The sequence below is a fragment of the Folsomia candida genome, unplaced genomic scaffold, assembly GCF_002217175.1.
Source record: "Folsomia candida strain VU population unplaced genomic scaffold, ASM221717v1 Fcan01_Sc001, whole genome shotgun sequence".
NCBI lineage: Eukaryota > Metazoa > Arthropoda > Collembola > Entomobryomorpha > Isotomidae > Folsomia > Folsomia candida.
Window position 1 is genome coordinate 12,397,823 of NW_019091193.1, and position 13,771 is coordinate 12,411,593.

The 13,771-nt window shown below is 37.0% G+C and overlaps 1 protein-coding gene across 4 annotated transcripts in view; it reads right to left on the minus strand.

Annotated features, from left to right (window-relative positions):
- Nucleotides 1-863: 863 nt before the first annotated feature.
- Nucleotides 864-13,771, minus strand: part of LOC110863253 (zinc finger homeobox protein 4) — a 135,111-nt gene continuing 122,203 nt past the window's right edge. For all 4 annotated transcript variants that reach the window (XM_035846325.1, XM_035846326.1, XM_035846327.1 and 1 more), the window contains one exon: nucleotides 864-5,797. In XM_035846325.1, the coding sequence (XP_035702218.1) occupies nucleotides 5,445-5,797 (353 nt within the window). In that variant the 3' untranslated portion in view covers nucleotides 864-5,444. The remainder of the gene's footprint in view (nucleotides 5,798-13,771) is intronic.

The window sequence follows — 13,771 nt, forward strand, 5'->3', positions numbered from 1 at the left end:
GATAGACTGTTGTTTCATACGTACATCCTTTAAAAAGGACAACGGACAATAATATTTCGTGTCATGTGCTGCTGCTAAGATCGCATGTTTTATTAGCACCCTAAAAATGCATACTTGTTCTATGAACACACCTCTGAACATGAATGAAATTACAGAATCCAAGCCTATAACAATAACAGGACAAAAGGGACACAAACTTATGAGACAAGACACGAGACATTCTAAATCGGGTCGTTTAATTGTCTGGGACAATTTGTTTTTGTTCACTTTGATGACAAATTATTTGGAAGCCCGTCTCATAAATTAATGATGAGGGTTGCATGTGTGCAAGAACTTGATGTCTGCAAGTAATCAATTTTTACACAAAGTTTGGATTTGACTACCTTGTCGTCGTAGGTGACACTTGCAAACTCTGGCCAACACAATGTCCCATCACCCCACGATGGGTCGTACCTCTGTGCATGAGCATAATACGAAAACACTGAGACCCTGAGTTGAGATCGATGGCAGACGGGATGTTACATGATTACAGCAGTTTTATTCACCTGTGCTACTCCAAGTTGTTGTATGAAAAGAAAACAGTGAGTCATGACTGTGTCCAAGTCTTGCATTATGTTCGGCTATGAATATTGAATCCACAACGAATGAGCGATGACAGTTCAGATGACATCAACCCAAAATTAATCCAAATTATCAAGTGTCGTGCCAATCGGTAATTTGTCATTATTTTATTCGAAATTAAAAAAATACGCTTGACAGTTGCAATGATTCCGTAGGTATTATGCAAATTGTATGCTCTTATTATGCAAATAGGGTTAATTTATAGCGTCATCATGATTAGCGAAATAATTTAAAGACAAAAATATTTTCCACGACAAATTAATAGATTTATTGGGATTCGCCAGTTTCCATTATATTCAATACCGATATTACAACGCACGCTGCAAGTAAACTATAGAGTAAAATATAAATACAATCGTTCTACTCGTACAAATTACAATAAATGTAACAATTAACAGTATAACATAAATTCTATAACTATTTTATCAGTAAAAGTCAACATGACTCACTCGATCGTGTGATTTTATTTGTCATTCTTAAATGGAGTTGCATATTATTCATTATTCAACTTGTCGATTTATTACGAGTCTTTCATCAATTCATCTTCATAGGATGAAGGTTACATAACTTTGGTAACGAGAACAAAGTGAACGAAAGGTACGAAATGCTAGCAAACGTGTGAATTTGTGTGGGAAGTTGAGACTAGTAAATGGTCAGTGTGGCGTTGCTCAAGTAAAGCTGGATGATTGCTTTATCCCGAAGGATCGAGTTATTGAAAAGGTTGTATATAAGTATTGAATAGTAAACTGATGAAAATTTGGACACGATACTTGACGTTTACGAAGATAATTCATGGTACGCAGTCTACTTACTTGTGTATAAGTCTACCCACTACTTTTCATTACAGGACTATGAAAATTACAGTAACTACCATTGATTTAATCAATTAATTCATAGATTATGTATATCCTCAATAAATATGCATGTGTGTATACGATTGTAGGCCTGATTATTCAGGCTTGCAATAGGAACTTTTCAACGAGGCTTAGGAGGATTGTTTCTTCACAGTCAACGTAGTTTTTTTCGCGTCTGTCGTGTGTCGTCAGTCGTCACAACGGAAACCTGACATTTCCAAAATGAGTGAAAGAAAGTTATCTTACGTGGTTGAGTATTGAGATCATTTATTGGTTGTCAGAACGGGATACAGAATGAGAAATTAGGTTGGAAAAATTGGTCTCAAAAGCTTTAGTCTGTCTCAAAACGTCAAGAATGAGCAGCTGGAGAAAATAGAAGGAGCCTCCACACCTCGACTTTCCCCATCACTCGTGAACCAAGGCAGAAGGAAATCATTCTTCAACAAAAATGGTTTCAAAATGTAAAAACTGTTTTATATATATATTTCATATAAATATGTACGACAAGAAAGTTAGCGACACACCACAATGTCAAAAAATGTTACACTGCAGTACTCAGAGAAAATGGCGTTCTGCAATTTAAATTCAAGGTGATTTTGTTCGTCAACTGATTTTATACGGGGATGAATTTCACTAGTTAACTCGGGATAAGTGATGATTAAGTTCGAAATATATTTTTCATGTGCTTTTAAAAGAAAGTTGAATTGATTACGTTCCAATGGATTACAGCCAAGGATTTTTGGCTACAGCATGTAAGAGTAAAATTAATTGAAATGATAGTTTTTGCGAGGTATTTACTTAACATGCTCAGATGGAGATATATTTATCATATGGCTCATGAATTGTGGTGGTGAGAAATCATTAACGTCCGAATTAATAGAGAGAGTAACGTGAGATTAATATGGTTCGCAGAACGCCACAACTATGAAAGTACACATTATTACTTAATTATATTTCACGTATTGATTTATATTATATTTCACGCAATAGAAAAAAGCATGTTTTATAGAGGAACCTTAAGTTAACTATTTAATAGGAACCATGAAACTGGGAATGTATTTCTGCATTCTTTTTTTCAATCTGGCCAATTTGCAAATATCTCATGGGTTTCCATCATCCCTTGTCCAATATCATGCTCTCAACCTTATAAAGTTTTGTTTGATTCTTGGGCAGAATACTTTCACTGCATTTCTTAAAATTTAGGTTGAAAGTCTGCGGTCGCTAGCTCAGTTTTTGAGACACCAGCGACACATGCATATTTCCTTATGGACAAGGGTGACCGTATACCACACAAGACTTTGGAAATTGGCAAGCGACAATCGCCGTGTTGAGATGTAGCCCTTGAGCACGTCGCTTATTTTTTCTTCCCTAACAAAGAAATGCACTTGGTGAGTACATTTCCACATCACCGTGAATATTGTTGTTCTTAGATTGAGGAGATGATCTTTATAGTTTATCTGTACATTGGAATCAATCGTATTTTCCATTGCAAATACGCACTAGATTTTTTTCAAAACGTTTGAAATTGCGGCAGTTTGAAGACTTAATTTCTTGTTCTCTGCATGCGCGTGGGTACTTTTATTTGATTTCCTCCTTGTTCTTATTAGTAATTTAACAAGTTGTTCAAAAAATTGTTCAAACTTTCGAGTGACAATTATTTACTCTCTTTTCCTTCTTCATCAACATCCAACTGCGAGGTATGTGAAATTCAAGGAAACGCTGCTACTTGTCCTCAGAAACACCCTCCATAGTTTGAATTAAAGCTCAAAAGCGACCAATGCCGTTAATTTTATGTACAAGAGTGCTCCAATCGCACTCATGTGAATGGTGAATATATGCACGTACGTACGTACGTAGTTTCGGAGCTGTTAATGATTTTGGTTCCTCAAGAGTGTTCTGCTGCACCTTTACACAAATTCTCTCTCCCTTGGTCTGTCGGTTTAAAGAGGTTGCTCCTCTAATGACATTGACAATATATACAAGTAGCAATTTTTATTCCCTTTCATCTTCAAATCGGGAAGAAAGGGGAACCTGCGTTAGATTGGAGTCAGCCCTTCTCTCCTTCCTTCTTACATACTTTTATGTCTTTGGTTCAGGTTCGTTAGCTCTCGCTTTTTGTTTGCCCGGATTTTGGTTTGATCATAATTCTGTGAGTTTCCAGTAAAGAGAATACATTTTTTGTCAGATGCTGATTGATTGTGTAAGCCTAATCCTTGTCCCAGCTGCAAGACTCGGCTTAAGTTTATTTGGCCTTTGGAGAAGGAGGAGAGCCAACTCGAGGAATGTCTGCTACTACTGCTTTCAGGTTGCCTCATTTTTCGACGTCTTTGGAATAATCATGCACACAACAAGTGATGCATGCAAAAAGTGATCAGTTTGTGGTGCACATTATTTAATTCGCATTGCACTTATGCATATTTCCTTCTTACTCCTCCTTCCCCTTGGACCAAAATTTACCTGAAAGTGATGACTTTCTTTTCAGATTGGTTGTATTTCGTGTAAAATGTTCCCTGAATGGGAGCCTTATCTTAATAAATCTTATCATAGGATTAGTTATTACTGAATAAATTATGCAAAGTTTGCTCCGTTTAAGCCTAAAATCTATCGAATAAAACTAGCAAAAATTTTCGTTTTGTCTATTTGTTTTTTGTTATATCCGTAACTTATCGTATATATTCCTACGTAGTCACCTGGCCTGCTCCTACATACTCTTTCTCTCCTCTTCATTTGTTAAGGGATGTGTGGGTGGGGTGGGAATTAGTGGGACGAGTCTCTGCATTGCTCGTTGGAAATTCAGTATTTGGTTTGTTTTGTGTCTCAGAATATGGTTTGATCGCATTCACTATTTAGTGAGTGATGCGGATTTTTTGGTACATTTAAATTTTAAGATATTTATAGCTTTCATTATGAAATGCTCCTGCTGCTGTGATTGATGGAAATTTAGATATTTTTTACATGTAAGTATGATACGATTATCTTAACTGTAAATTTCACTTGTCACATATTTCCTATATACACAAACTCTATTTCGTAATAATTCAGTTTCCTTGCATTGTTCTCTAGTAATCGTAATAATACAGACAAAATTATACCTACACTTTTCATTCACTGTTCATAATTTCATATATACATACACCGAGTTAGCTTAGTTGTCACCAATAGTCGTACGATGGGTGACCACCACAAAGTAGTAATAAGGAATGTGGACCTTAACTAATAGGATTGATCATTGATCAAATAGGAAACATTACGTTCAAGTTTATGGAACTTTGTTGATTTGTAGTTTTGTGAATTATATTTAATAATTATGTATACTGCTCGGTTATACTTTTTGTTGAAAAATTCGCTAGTTTGTTGCTCTTACATGTCACCGCGTTGTTTTCAAGTAGGTATGAATATAACTATCGAGTTAATAGGACTCATGAATTGATTTTTTGCAGCTCATACACTGCACTGTCACTAAAAGTAGGAACCACTCGTGTCAATTGTTTAGGAAATTTCACCGTCAAAGTATTGTTTTAGTTTCTACATATGTAATAAATACGACAAGAATAATATTCTAGTGTTTAAGTACTTGTGAAGCTGTTGCTTTCGCCACCAACTAAATATATTTACAAACGTTTGGTATCTGCTCTTATTAAATGAAAATATTTAATATCTTTCAAAGTGTTGTTGGGATATCTGCTCATCGAAGATTGCTGCTCAAATGCTCAAGGGTGGGGAATCGGGGATTTTACACTTTTAGTATCTAAATTCCATGTAAATATTTAGTATAGCCTTGTATTCGTCTCACATTTCTACCCTAAATAGAGAAAGAAAGCTCGTCTTCCATATTAATTATTGCCTACTGTTCATTATATTCATCCAAGTTATTATATGTATGGGCTAAGTATTGACCTTACACTTAATTGTACAATACACATACACAACACACGCAAATATTTTGCTACTTGCAAGAGCAAAATGGACTTATTCAGTATCTCGGTTATCATTGACGCAGTTTGCATTGGAATCTGTATCATCACCTGCGGAGGACGAAGCTCTGGCCAAAGCAGCTATTTTCTGTACAAAGTACTCCATATCCGGGTTAAGTTGCGCAGGACTTGAGGGGTTGGGCACGGAATTGCTAGTAGTGCATGGTTTTGACTGCAAATTTAGACCCTTCAAGAATTCCTGCGAAAGAGGTGGGTGAATTCCGTCCTGATATGAAGACGAATGTGGACCCTTACTAAAACTTGATCGCATTGCTTCCTGCTCATCCTGCTCAGCATATTTTGGTCTTTGTTGGATTATGCTTTCGGACTCGCATTCTGGTCTCCTGCCTGTTCATTAAAACAAATCAAACATATTTAGTTTTTTTTCCACGTAATATTTACCTTTTTCGGGCAACTGCTAATTGCTACAATTGTTAATGTACGAGTTTAACATGCAGCTGCAACATTATAAATATCTACAACGGCCAAGTCGTATCGAGTCGAGATGAACAATGGACTTTTGATATGCAGGCTTTATTGTTGTGACTGCCATAAAAAAGATGGAGAGACGGGTTGAATGCACCAAGCATTAAGTTGACGACAAGTAAAGAGATAATTTAATCTGTCGAGGTGAGCAAGGTAAAATAAAACAGCGAGAAACTGAAGAAGGTGGTGCACGGGTAGCATTTAACATTCAATTATGAAAACTTATTCACTGGTTGTTGATATTACAGCTCGTACAGCTTTCCACATTCTTCTTCGCATGCATATGTATGTATACATACCTCTGTATATTTATATCCGTATCATGTTGCAGACAATGTCTTAATGAATTACAGCTCACAATTAGCCACTTATCATGCTCTGTCAAAATTGAATATTTTTTTTTACATCTCTTCTAATGTTATCATTATCTTTTGCTTCATAATAATTACGCTGCTGAGATGTACAGATGCACACATAGACTAAACCTTCTGCCACACATATACATACGTACGGATCCACCAAGCACTTCGTGCGGAATGAGATTCATTTTTTGCACGAGTGATTTCCTGCGAGAAGGAACAATGTTGTGAAAAGAAAGGCTTGAAATCTAAAGTCATGTTTCAAAATTTTATATCTAAATTCTTCCTGCATGAATTTACAGTCTGGTGATTAGGAAAACAAAGATGTACTAATGAATGACTCGAATAAACGAGCAAGTCCAACACATGTAGACCGCATACAGCACAGCACAGGATCTTTCCTGCTCTGTAACTCTACACAATTACAAAGAACAACGTAAAGTAAACAAGAAGGGGCAAAAAATCAAATTGATGAAATAGTCGCAAGCATAAAGTATATGGCAGTTTAGGCAATGAAGTCCCAAGTCATAAAAACCCCAAAATTATTTTGGGCTCCATATGGTCATCGCAAACTACAATTAAATCACAGTTGTTCTCACGACTTGACTACGGATGCATTATTTTTTTCTTTCCTGCTATGTAAGCAAAACAGATTCGAAATTTTGATGCTAACAATGCATACCCATTTCGGTCACATCACTGGTTAAATAATAGCTGCGTTAAACCATTGTCACTGAATTGACTCAAAAAGTCCGGACACACTACCCATCCATATACATACATATACATACATATACATGGGTACATAAGCATTACATGTAGATAGGTTTTCCACGGAGGAGACCTACAGCTAAATAATGATACAAAATAAACTAAACTAAAACTGCCACAGCATTTATTATATCGTAATAAGAGAACGGAAAAGGAAAACAATCATCACGCAGGCATTCAGAGTAATAATAAGTCACCAACAAGCAACTGGTTCTCGTTCATTCCTCTCATCGTTTAATAATCATTTCTTCTTTTTTATTATTATTCAACCAGCTCAACCAACGGCTAATGTTCTGCTTGCTTAATGCAACAACTAAATATAGAAATAATGTCTGAAACGGGGAATTTTCAGAAAACCCTTTGTCATTCTGTTAAACAAATTCGTCTTTTCCACTGAAATCAACTCATTTTATGTTCATCACACAAATCAAGACTAACTGTCTCTTATTAAAATCTCTGAATATCTGGAAATGTTATAATAAAATAATGCGAGTGAGTACGGATGAAGAAGGATTGCAAAGTCTTTGGTCTCGTCGCATACGAGATGGTATCGAGTTAAGGAAGTGTCACTTAGAGGACAATTACACTAATTATGCCTCCAATTAAATCAGTTCTGAGCTTAATCGCTCTTTTCCTGCCGGTCATGAAGGAGCTATTTACGTTCATCATCAGGTTTATCTCATCCCTATGCAATAAATAGCAGCAGCAGCATTCAGGATTGGTGATGATGATGCAAATGAACATTTTCTTGGTTCATCCAGCGTGTCCAATCTCACGTCTTTTCGAGTTGGTTGACTGTCTCATCTCCTCTGTGCAAACTCCTGCCTGAACAACCTGCCAAACTAATGTGTAATAAAGCATGCACTAAAAGTTGAATCAGGCTTCGTCGTCGTCGTCGTCGTTATTTCTCATCCATTCATTACATCCATGCAGTGTTTTTCTTGATTTTAGTCTAAACCTAAAATGAAGTCTTTTAATGTTTAATGATGATGGTGCTGCTGCTCTCATCTTCATCTCTCGACGAAACAATTGTTCGTCCAATGTCCTCTTTTTATCCACCAATTTTTTTTAGTTCAGGTTCCCACAAGCAGACCGATGAGAACGAGAACTTCTTCGCATTACTACATTCTTCTAATAGCCATTTTGTCATAGAATGTTCCGGCTAAGAATAATGAATGAGAAACGAACAAGAAGGAGCAGCAGAAGAAGAAAAGAATAGCAAAATTCTTAGCAAAAGGTATTTAAACCGCGAAGAAGTTAGTTATAGCAGAGCCAGCCAGATCCCAATTTCCATTTTGTCCCCTTTGTGCTCATTTTCCATTCTTTTTCTGTTGCTTCAATCTTCCTCTTCATTGTTCACAAAGATATTAGCACATTAAAAATCTCTTCGCAACAACTGTCAACAGTTGATGGTGGTGCAGTTAGTTAACGTGAAGCGATGAAGAACTGAAGCCAAATGCTTTAACTATCCGTGTCCGTATCTTTAATTTCTTCACTTTTTCAAAAGACTGAAGAAGCAACAATTTAAAATTTACTGACTGTGGAATACTGTGGAATTACTTTAATTTCTGTTGACAAGTCTGACTGTACGTGATTAAGTTACGCAAGATTGATATTCTTTTGTAGACTTGCTTGCTTTTCCACTAATTTCTAGCCATCATCATGGAAAGGTATACACGTCTATACGTACATATCTGCACATGGCATAGCACAGCGTTCCTTCTTGGCGTCTTATTTCCTCTCTATCAATCCCACTGAATCCCTACTCCTTCCATTATTATTACACAATTTGTCTGCCAGTTGGTTTGGCAGTAAAGCGTATAAAAATAAACTTAGTTTTTAAATATCCGGTGCATATAGTTTTTCACAAGAGTTGAATGTCACTCGAATCGTGCAATTATCGTGTCTTCATCCAACCATTACTGTCGTCATTACGATCGCGCATCAATGATGATGACAATACTCCACCACTTGAAAAACTCCCTTGGGCTTTGCTGAAATAATGAGAAATTTCCTTTCACAAGTAGGCAAATTTAGCCATTAAAATACACAAAATCAAAGGAGGAGGGAGGATGTGGTCACTCAGGTGACATAACATTTGGTACGCATTTCAAACTTTGAGACAACTTTATTGGACACTTTTAATTCTTCCCATATTATTTTTATCTACAATCACAAACAACAACGTCTCACATTGGTTTCAGTCATGCCCAACTGTGCAGCCCATAATGTGTCATTGATCCATTCCTTTCATCATAAGGCTCCTAATTTATCGGCAGCTATAGATTATTTGTCTGACTGACTACCAGGTCCCCATCAAGCTGCGTGTTTCATAATGATTTAAGACATACGACTAGTACGAGTGAAAATATATCCATGTATGTACAACCAGGGACGCGAAATCAGCGCGAATATAGATATTTAGGAGTAGACCACACAATGTCGTCTCTCCTGTAATTTTTAGCTTGGAGTAATTACGTCGCGTCAGTCATGTATCAAGATGGACATGGGAAGCATCTTTTAATTCATTTGGCCTTGGTTGATTGTTACGAAGCCTGACTCAACTCTCCCCTTCTTCAACACACATACTTGTACATATCTGCTTGTACATACATACATATCGGTGACTTTATAGTCAACCAACCCTCGACTCTTTTACTCTCAGTGAATCGTTAGAGGTTTTTGAAAGGAACATTTGATGATGGGAAATTGAGCAAATTACTTTCGCGGTTTGTCTTGATGTATTAAAGTTTAGTAAAATAATTATTTTGTGGTTTTCAGTGTCTATGCACCCTTCTCATGATTATGAACCAAATGCAAAGAGGGATACAGCTAGAGAGAGTCATCTCCATCCATCCGTCCAGAATTTGTGGAGACGCCAACGCATGATTTGAGACAAAATTCACTCATCCACCCTTGTCTTTGCCCTTCCTACCAGACACAACTGCGCTGCTCCGTTGGATTGATTAGAACAATGATGCGATGATGCACATAGGCATTCAAAGTTCTTCTCATCGAATCTGAGGAACCTGCTCTGAATTGCTTATAAAAAAAACTGGAGGATAAGAGACACACCTATTTCATTTCATCAATTCACCATTAAACATCAACAAGTCCACTTTTTCTCTGTGGTTGTTCAGCAAACAAAAAGTCATGTAAGTAATAATAAGGGAAGGACTGCATTGTCAGGACAAGATATAATTTTCCTTCCTGTCGCTAACCACCAGTCTCTTCCCTCTCCAAATTGTGTGGAGATGTGAGGAAGAGACCATGTCGATGATGATGATGCTGCTGTCGTCTTCCCTTTCAATGACAATATTTGGATTGAGTATTAAAATTATAATCTGCCTGCTCCCTTCCACAAATTTGCTCCTGCGTCTGCTTCTTCTGCTGCTGGTGGTGAGATGATGATGATGGAAGTTGGTTCAAGAAACGAATAATATGATGTGAATGTGAGAACGTGTGAGGGACCACTTATTCTCACTCACTCACAACAGCACCATCCAATTCCTTTGCCAATAATAATGGAAATTTATCAGTTTCGTTCTTCTCAGACGAATGTTGACATTTGCTCAAAATTCAGAAGTGAGTGAATTCAGACTTTCACTCGGCTCGGGTTGTTTGCATCATCAAACTCACTCACCAACACGGAGAGGCCTTTGTATAATGGGGCCATCATTAAATCAGGTGTATTATAATCTTGTATGGATTGAGAAGGTGAGAAGAAGCGGGAGGTGGAAATTGCATTTTATAACAAGAATTGTGTTTGTAATGGTGGCCAAGTACCCGTCAGTCTATATTCTATATGCATATATGTAAATATACCATCTCCTCCTCCTGCGACTTTCATTTATCTTGCATGGAGCCGCTTGTATTGGCTGGCTAAACCAATAACTCTGAATATATAATGCGCCACCTTCACTTCGCATGTGTACAAGTCGACCCATTGTCATCCTCTCTCGGTCTTCTCCTTCCATCAATTTTCTCCGCAGTCAGTTTACCCGTCCTCTCAAATTGAAAATACACTCTCATCCTTATTTGTTTTCTATTATAATCTGGATGTAAACGAACAAATAACGAGATACACAGCCAGACACACTTATGATGAAAATTCGGCTAATGGTGATCAAGGTAAATGGCAATTTTCTCGGGGAAATGGAAAGTTCTTCCGAGACGTGGCGGCAGCAATGATACGACAAGTATATGTAATCGCAGTAGCATTATAGCCCTGCTTCTGTTGAGGTATTGTGAACCTGTAGATGCTGATTTTCCGACAACGGCAAACTCAACTCGTGGACGACACAATGAAATTTACTCGGGCAGCATCAGTCAAGGGACGTGCATGAATGTATGTATGGAGGAGTAATAATGTTCGATAACACAACATGGCGTAATAATGGGGCCTTCTGATGGAGAGGAGCTGGTCGTAGTGCAACTCTGGGCGGCTCTGGAGGTATACAAGTGACAGGAGGTAAATTGGCGTACTTTCCCCTTCCCTCATTCATGGAGGAGAAAACGTTTAGATTTAGATTTGAATTTCTTGGCCAACTTAAGAAACGTTGACTTTACTTTTAACGCATCAATCGAATCCAATCCCGAGGCTTTTAGGTCTTCATTATATTTACACAAGGAAAAGTATATGTCGCATACATATGTCGAAACCTGCTTTGCTTTGCACTGCTTCACTTTCACTTTACTATGCGATATCTTTTACTTTCCCTGGCACTCCGCTTCGTCCTGGGAATAAGGCAATTTATGGAGAGAATGGGAATTCATGCCAGAAAGGATGACATCACAGAAGAGAAGCTACCACTAAATAGAAAATAGACTCTCTTCTCAAATATAAAGATTTCTACATATTGACAGTGCAGACTAGAAACTCGTATTATTCTGAAATTGAAATGGAATTGAAATCTCTACTTTAATTGCAGACACATTTCTAATAGTGTTTTTGAGAATATTCATAAATTGTGTGCAATACCTGGGTGCGAGATAAAATTTGTCACATAGTGCATACGTACATACACGTATATAAGTACATATGTACATGTGTGCATATTCTGTACAAGTAGGCGAGGCTGTCGTGAGGACAGACATAGGAAGCTGGCGCATGTGTGAATGAGCGTGTGTGTGAAATGTTCTATTGTACGTATAAAGTATTGTATAGACTGGTGTGCAGTTAAATAACCGAGGAGAAAAGTAGTTACGGATTTTGCTCATCACCATCTCCGTTCGTTTTTGCCTGCCTGGGTGAAAAGTGAGAGAAAGGACGTGGTGCAGCTCTCGACTACTATCTCGTCTGCTATAGAACTGGTATTTTCTTCCTCCTCTCCTGCCTCGTGATGCTGGATTGGACGAGCAAAAGAAATGAAATGAAGCAAGAAACTCAAGCCCTCGCGTAGATCTCTGTTCTGAATACCAATGTGAACATTTTTCGAGTAAAATACATGACACCTCATTCAACATTGAAGTTGACTTTCTTCTCTATTCTCTTGAGTTTCTCGACTGGTACAAAAAGAATTTTTTTAAGATGAGTCTTTCCATTCCCCCTTTGGAAACCAATATTCATCCGTTCAAAAAAATGCAACTTATCCATATACTTGGTCTCCTGGCTCGATTCCGTCTAGTCGTCCGGACTGCATTAGTTACTCCAAGTCAATCCAATTGCAAATACACACTCTAAGAAAGAAACTCGGTTATGATTAAGTGTCCACAAACTTTTTCAGATAAAAATTTTCCTGTCAAATTGAAGTCCACTCCCTTAAATTACATTTCATTTTGTTTGTGCTCTCTCTCCTGCATCTTTGTCCAGTGTCTTAAATGCCAACTTCATGCTACGTCTTTTCTGACGCAAGACGCAATGCCAACAAGTTTAACTGATGTGTCGTCTGGGTTGAAATAAGTAAATTGAGTATAAAGGAGTTGTTTCTTGTGCATGCTTTTACGATTTATATATGGTTGACATTTCTTGAAATCTACATGCAATTCTCATATATGCATGCTCTTATCTAGGACAAAATTAATTTTTCAAACCTTGAAAAATATTCTAGGTTTATTTATTTTCTATTAGAATAATTGAGGGCGGAATCCTGCTTTTTAAAATCAAGACGCCGAATGCAGAGAATAATAAGAATTGAAATGATTTCAACTCAAGTGTTATGGGTGTCTAGACAGATGTCAGAATAAATTGATACAAAGCGAGAAATCTGTTAATAATTGCCTCCAACGAAACTCCACCAGTTTGAGTCAAATAAATACTTAAGTTGGCTGTCTCCGATGACCAACACGTCACGCAACGAGAAACTAATAACGATTAAAATACTTTTTTTTAATCGACGAGTTGGAATATGTAACGTGCATGAATATTGCATGTAATCAAACAAAACGAAGAAGATGAAGCAAGTAAAATGTACAACTTCATTTCCAGTCAGCCTTCTCTTTCTTTTTGTTCAAATAATCAGTTGTGTTATCGTTAACGTGGTCTTGAAACTTTTCACTGGTTTCAATCATATAAATTTCTTCGACATTTTGACACTTTTACAGACAAAAGGGTACAAAAAATTCTGATCACTTCTTTTGATTAAACTTGAGAAGTAGTAAAATTCAAATTATTACAACATATTCCTTTTGTTGTAATGAAATACAAGTTTGAGAAAATAATAAACTCGAGTTGATTTCGAGAACAATAATCAGTTTCATTTACAAA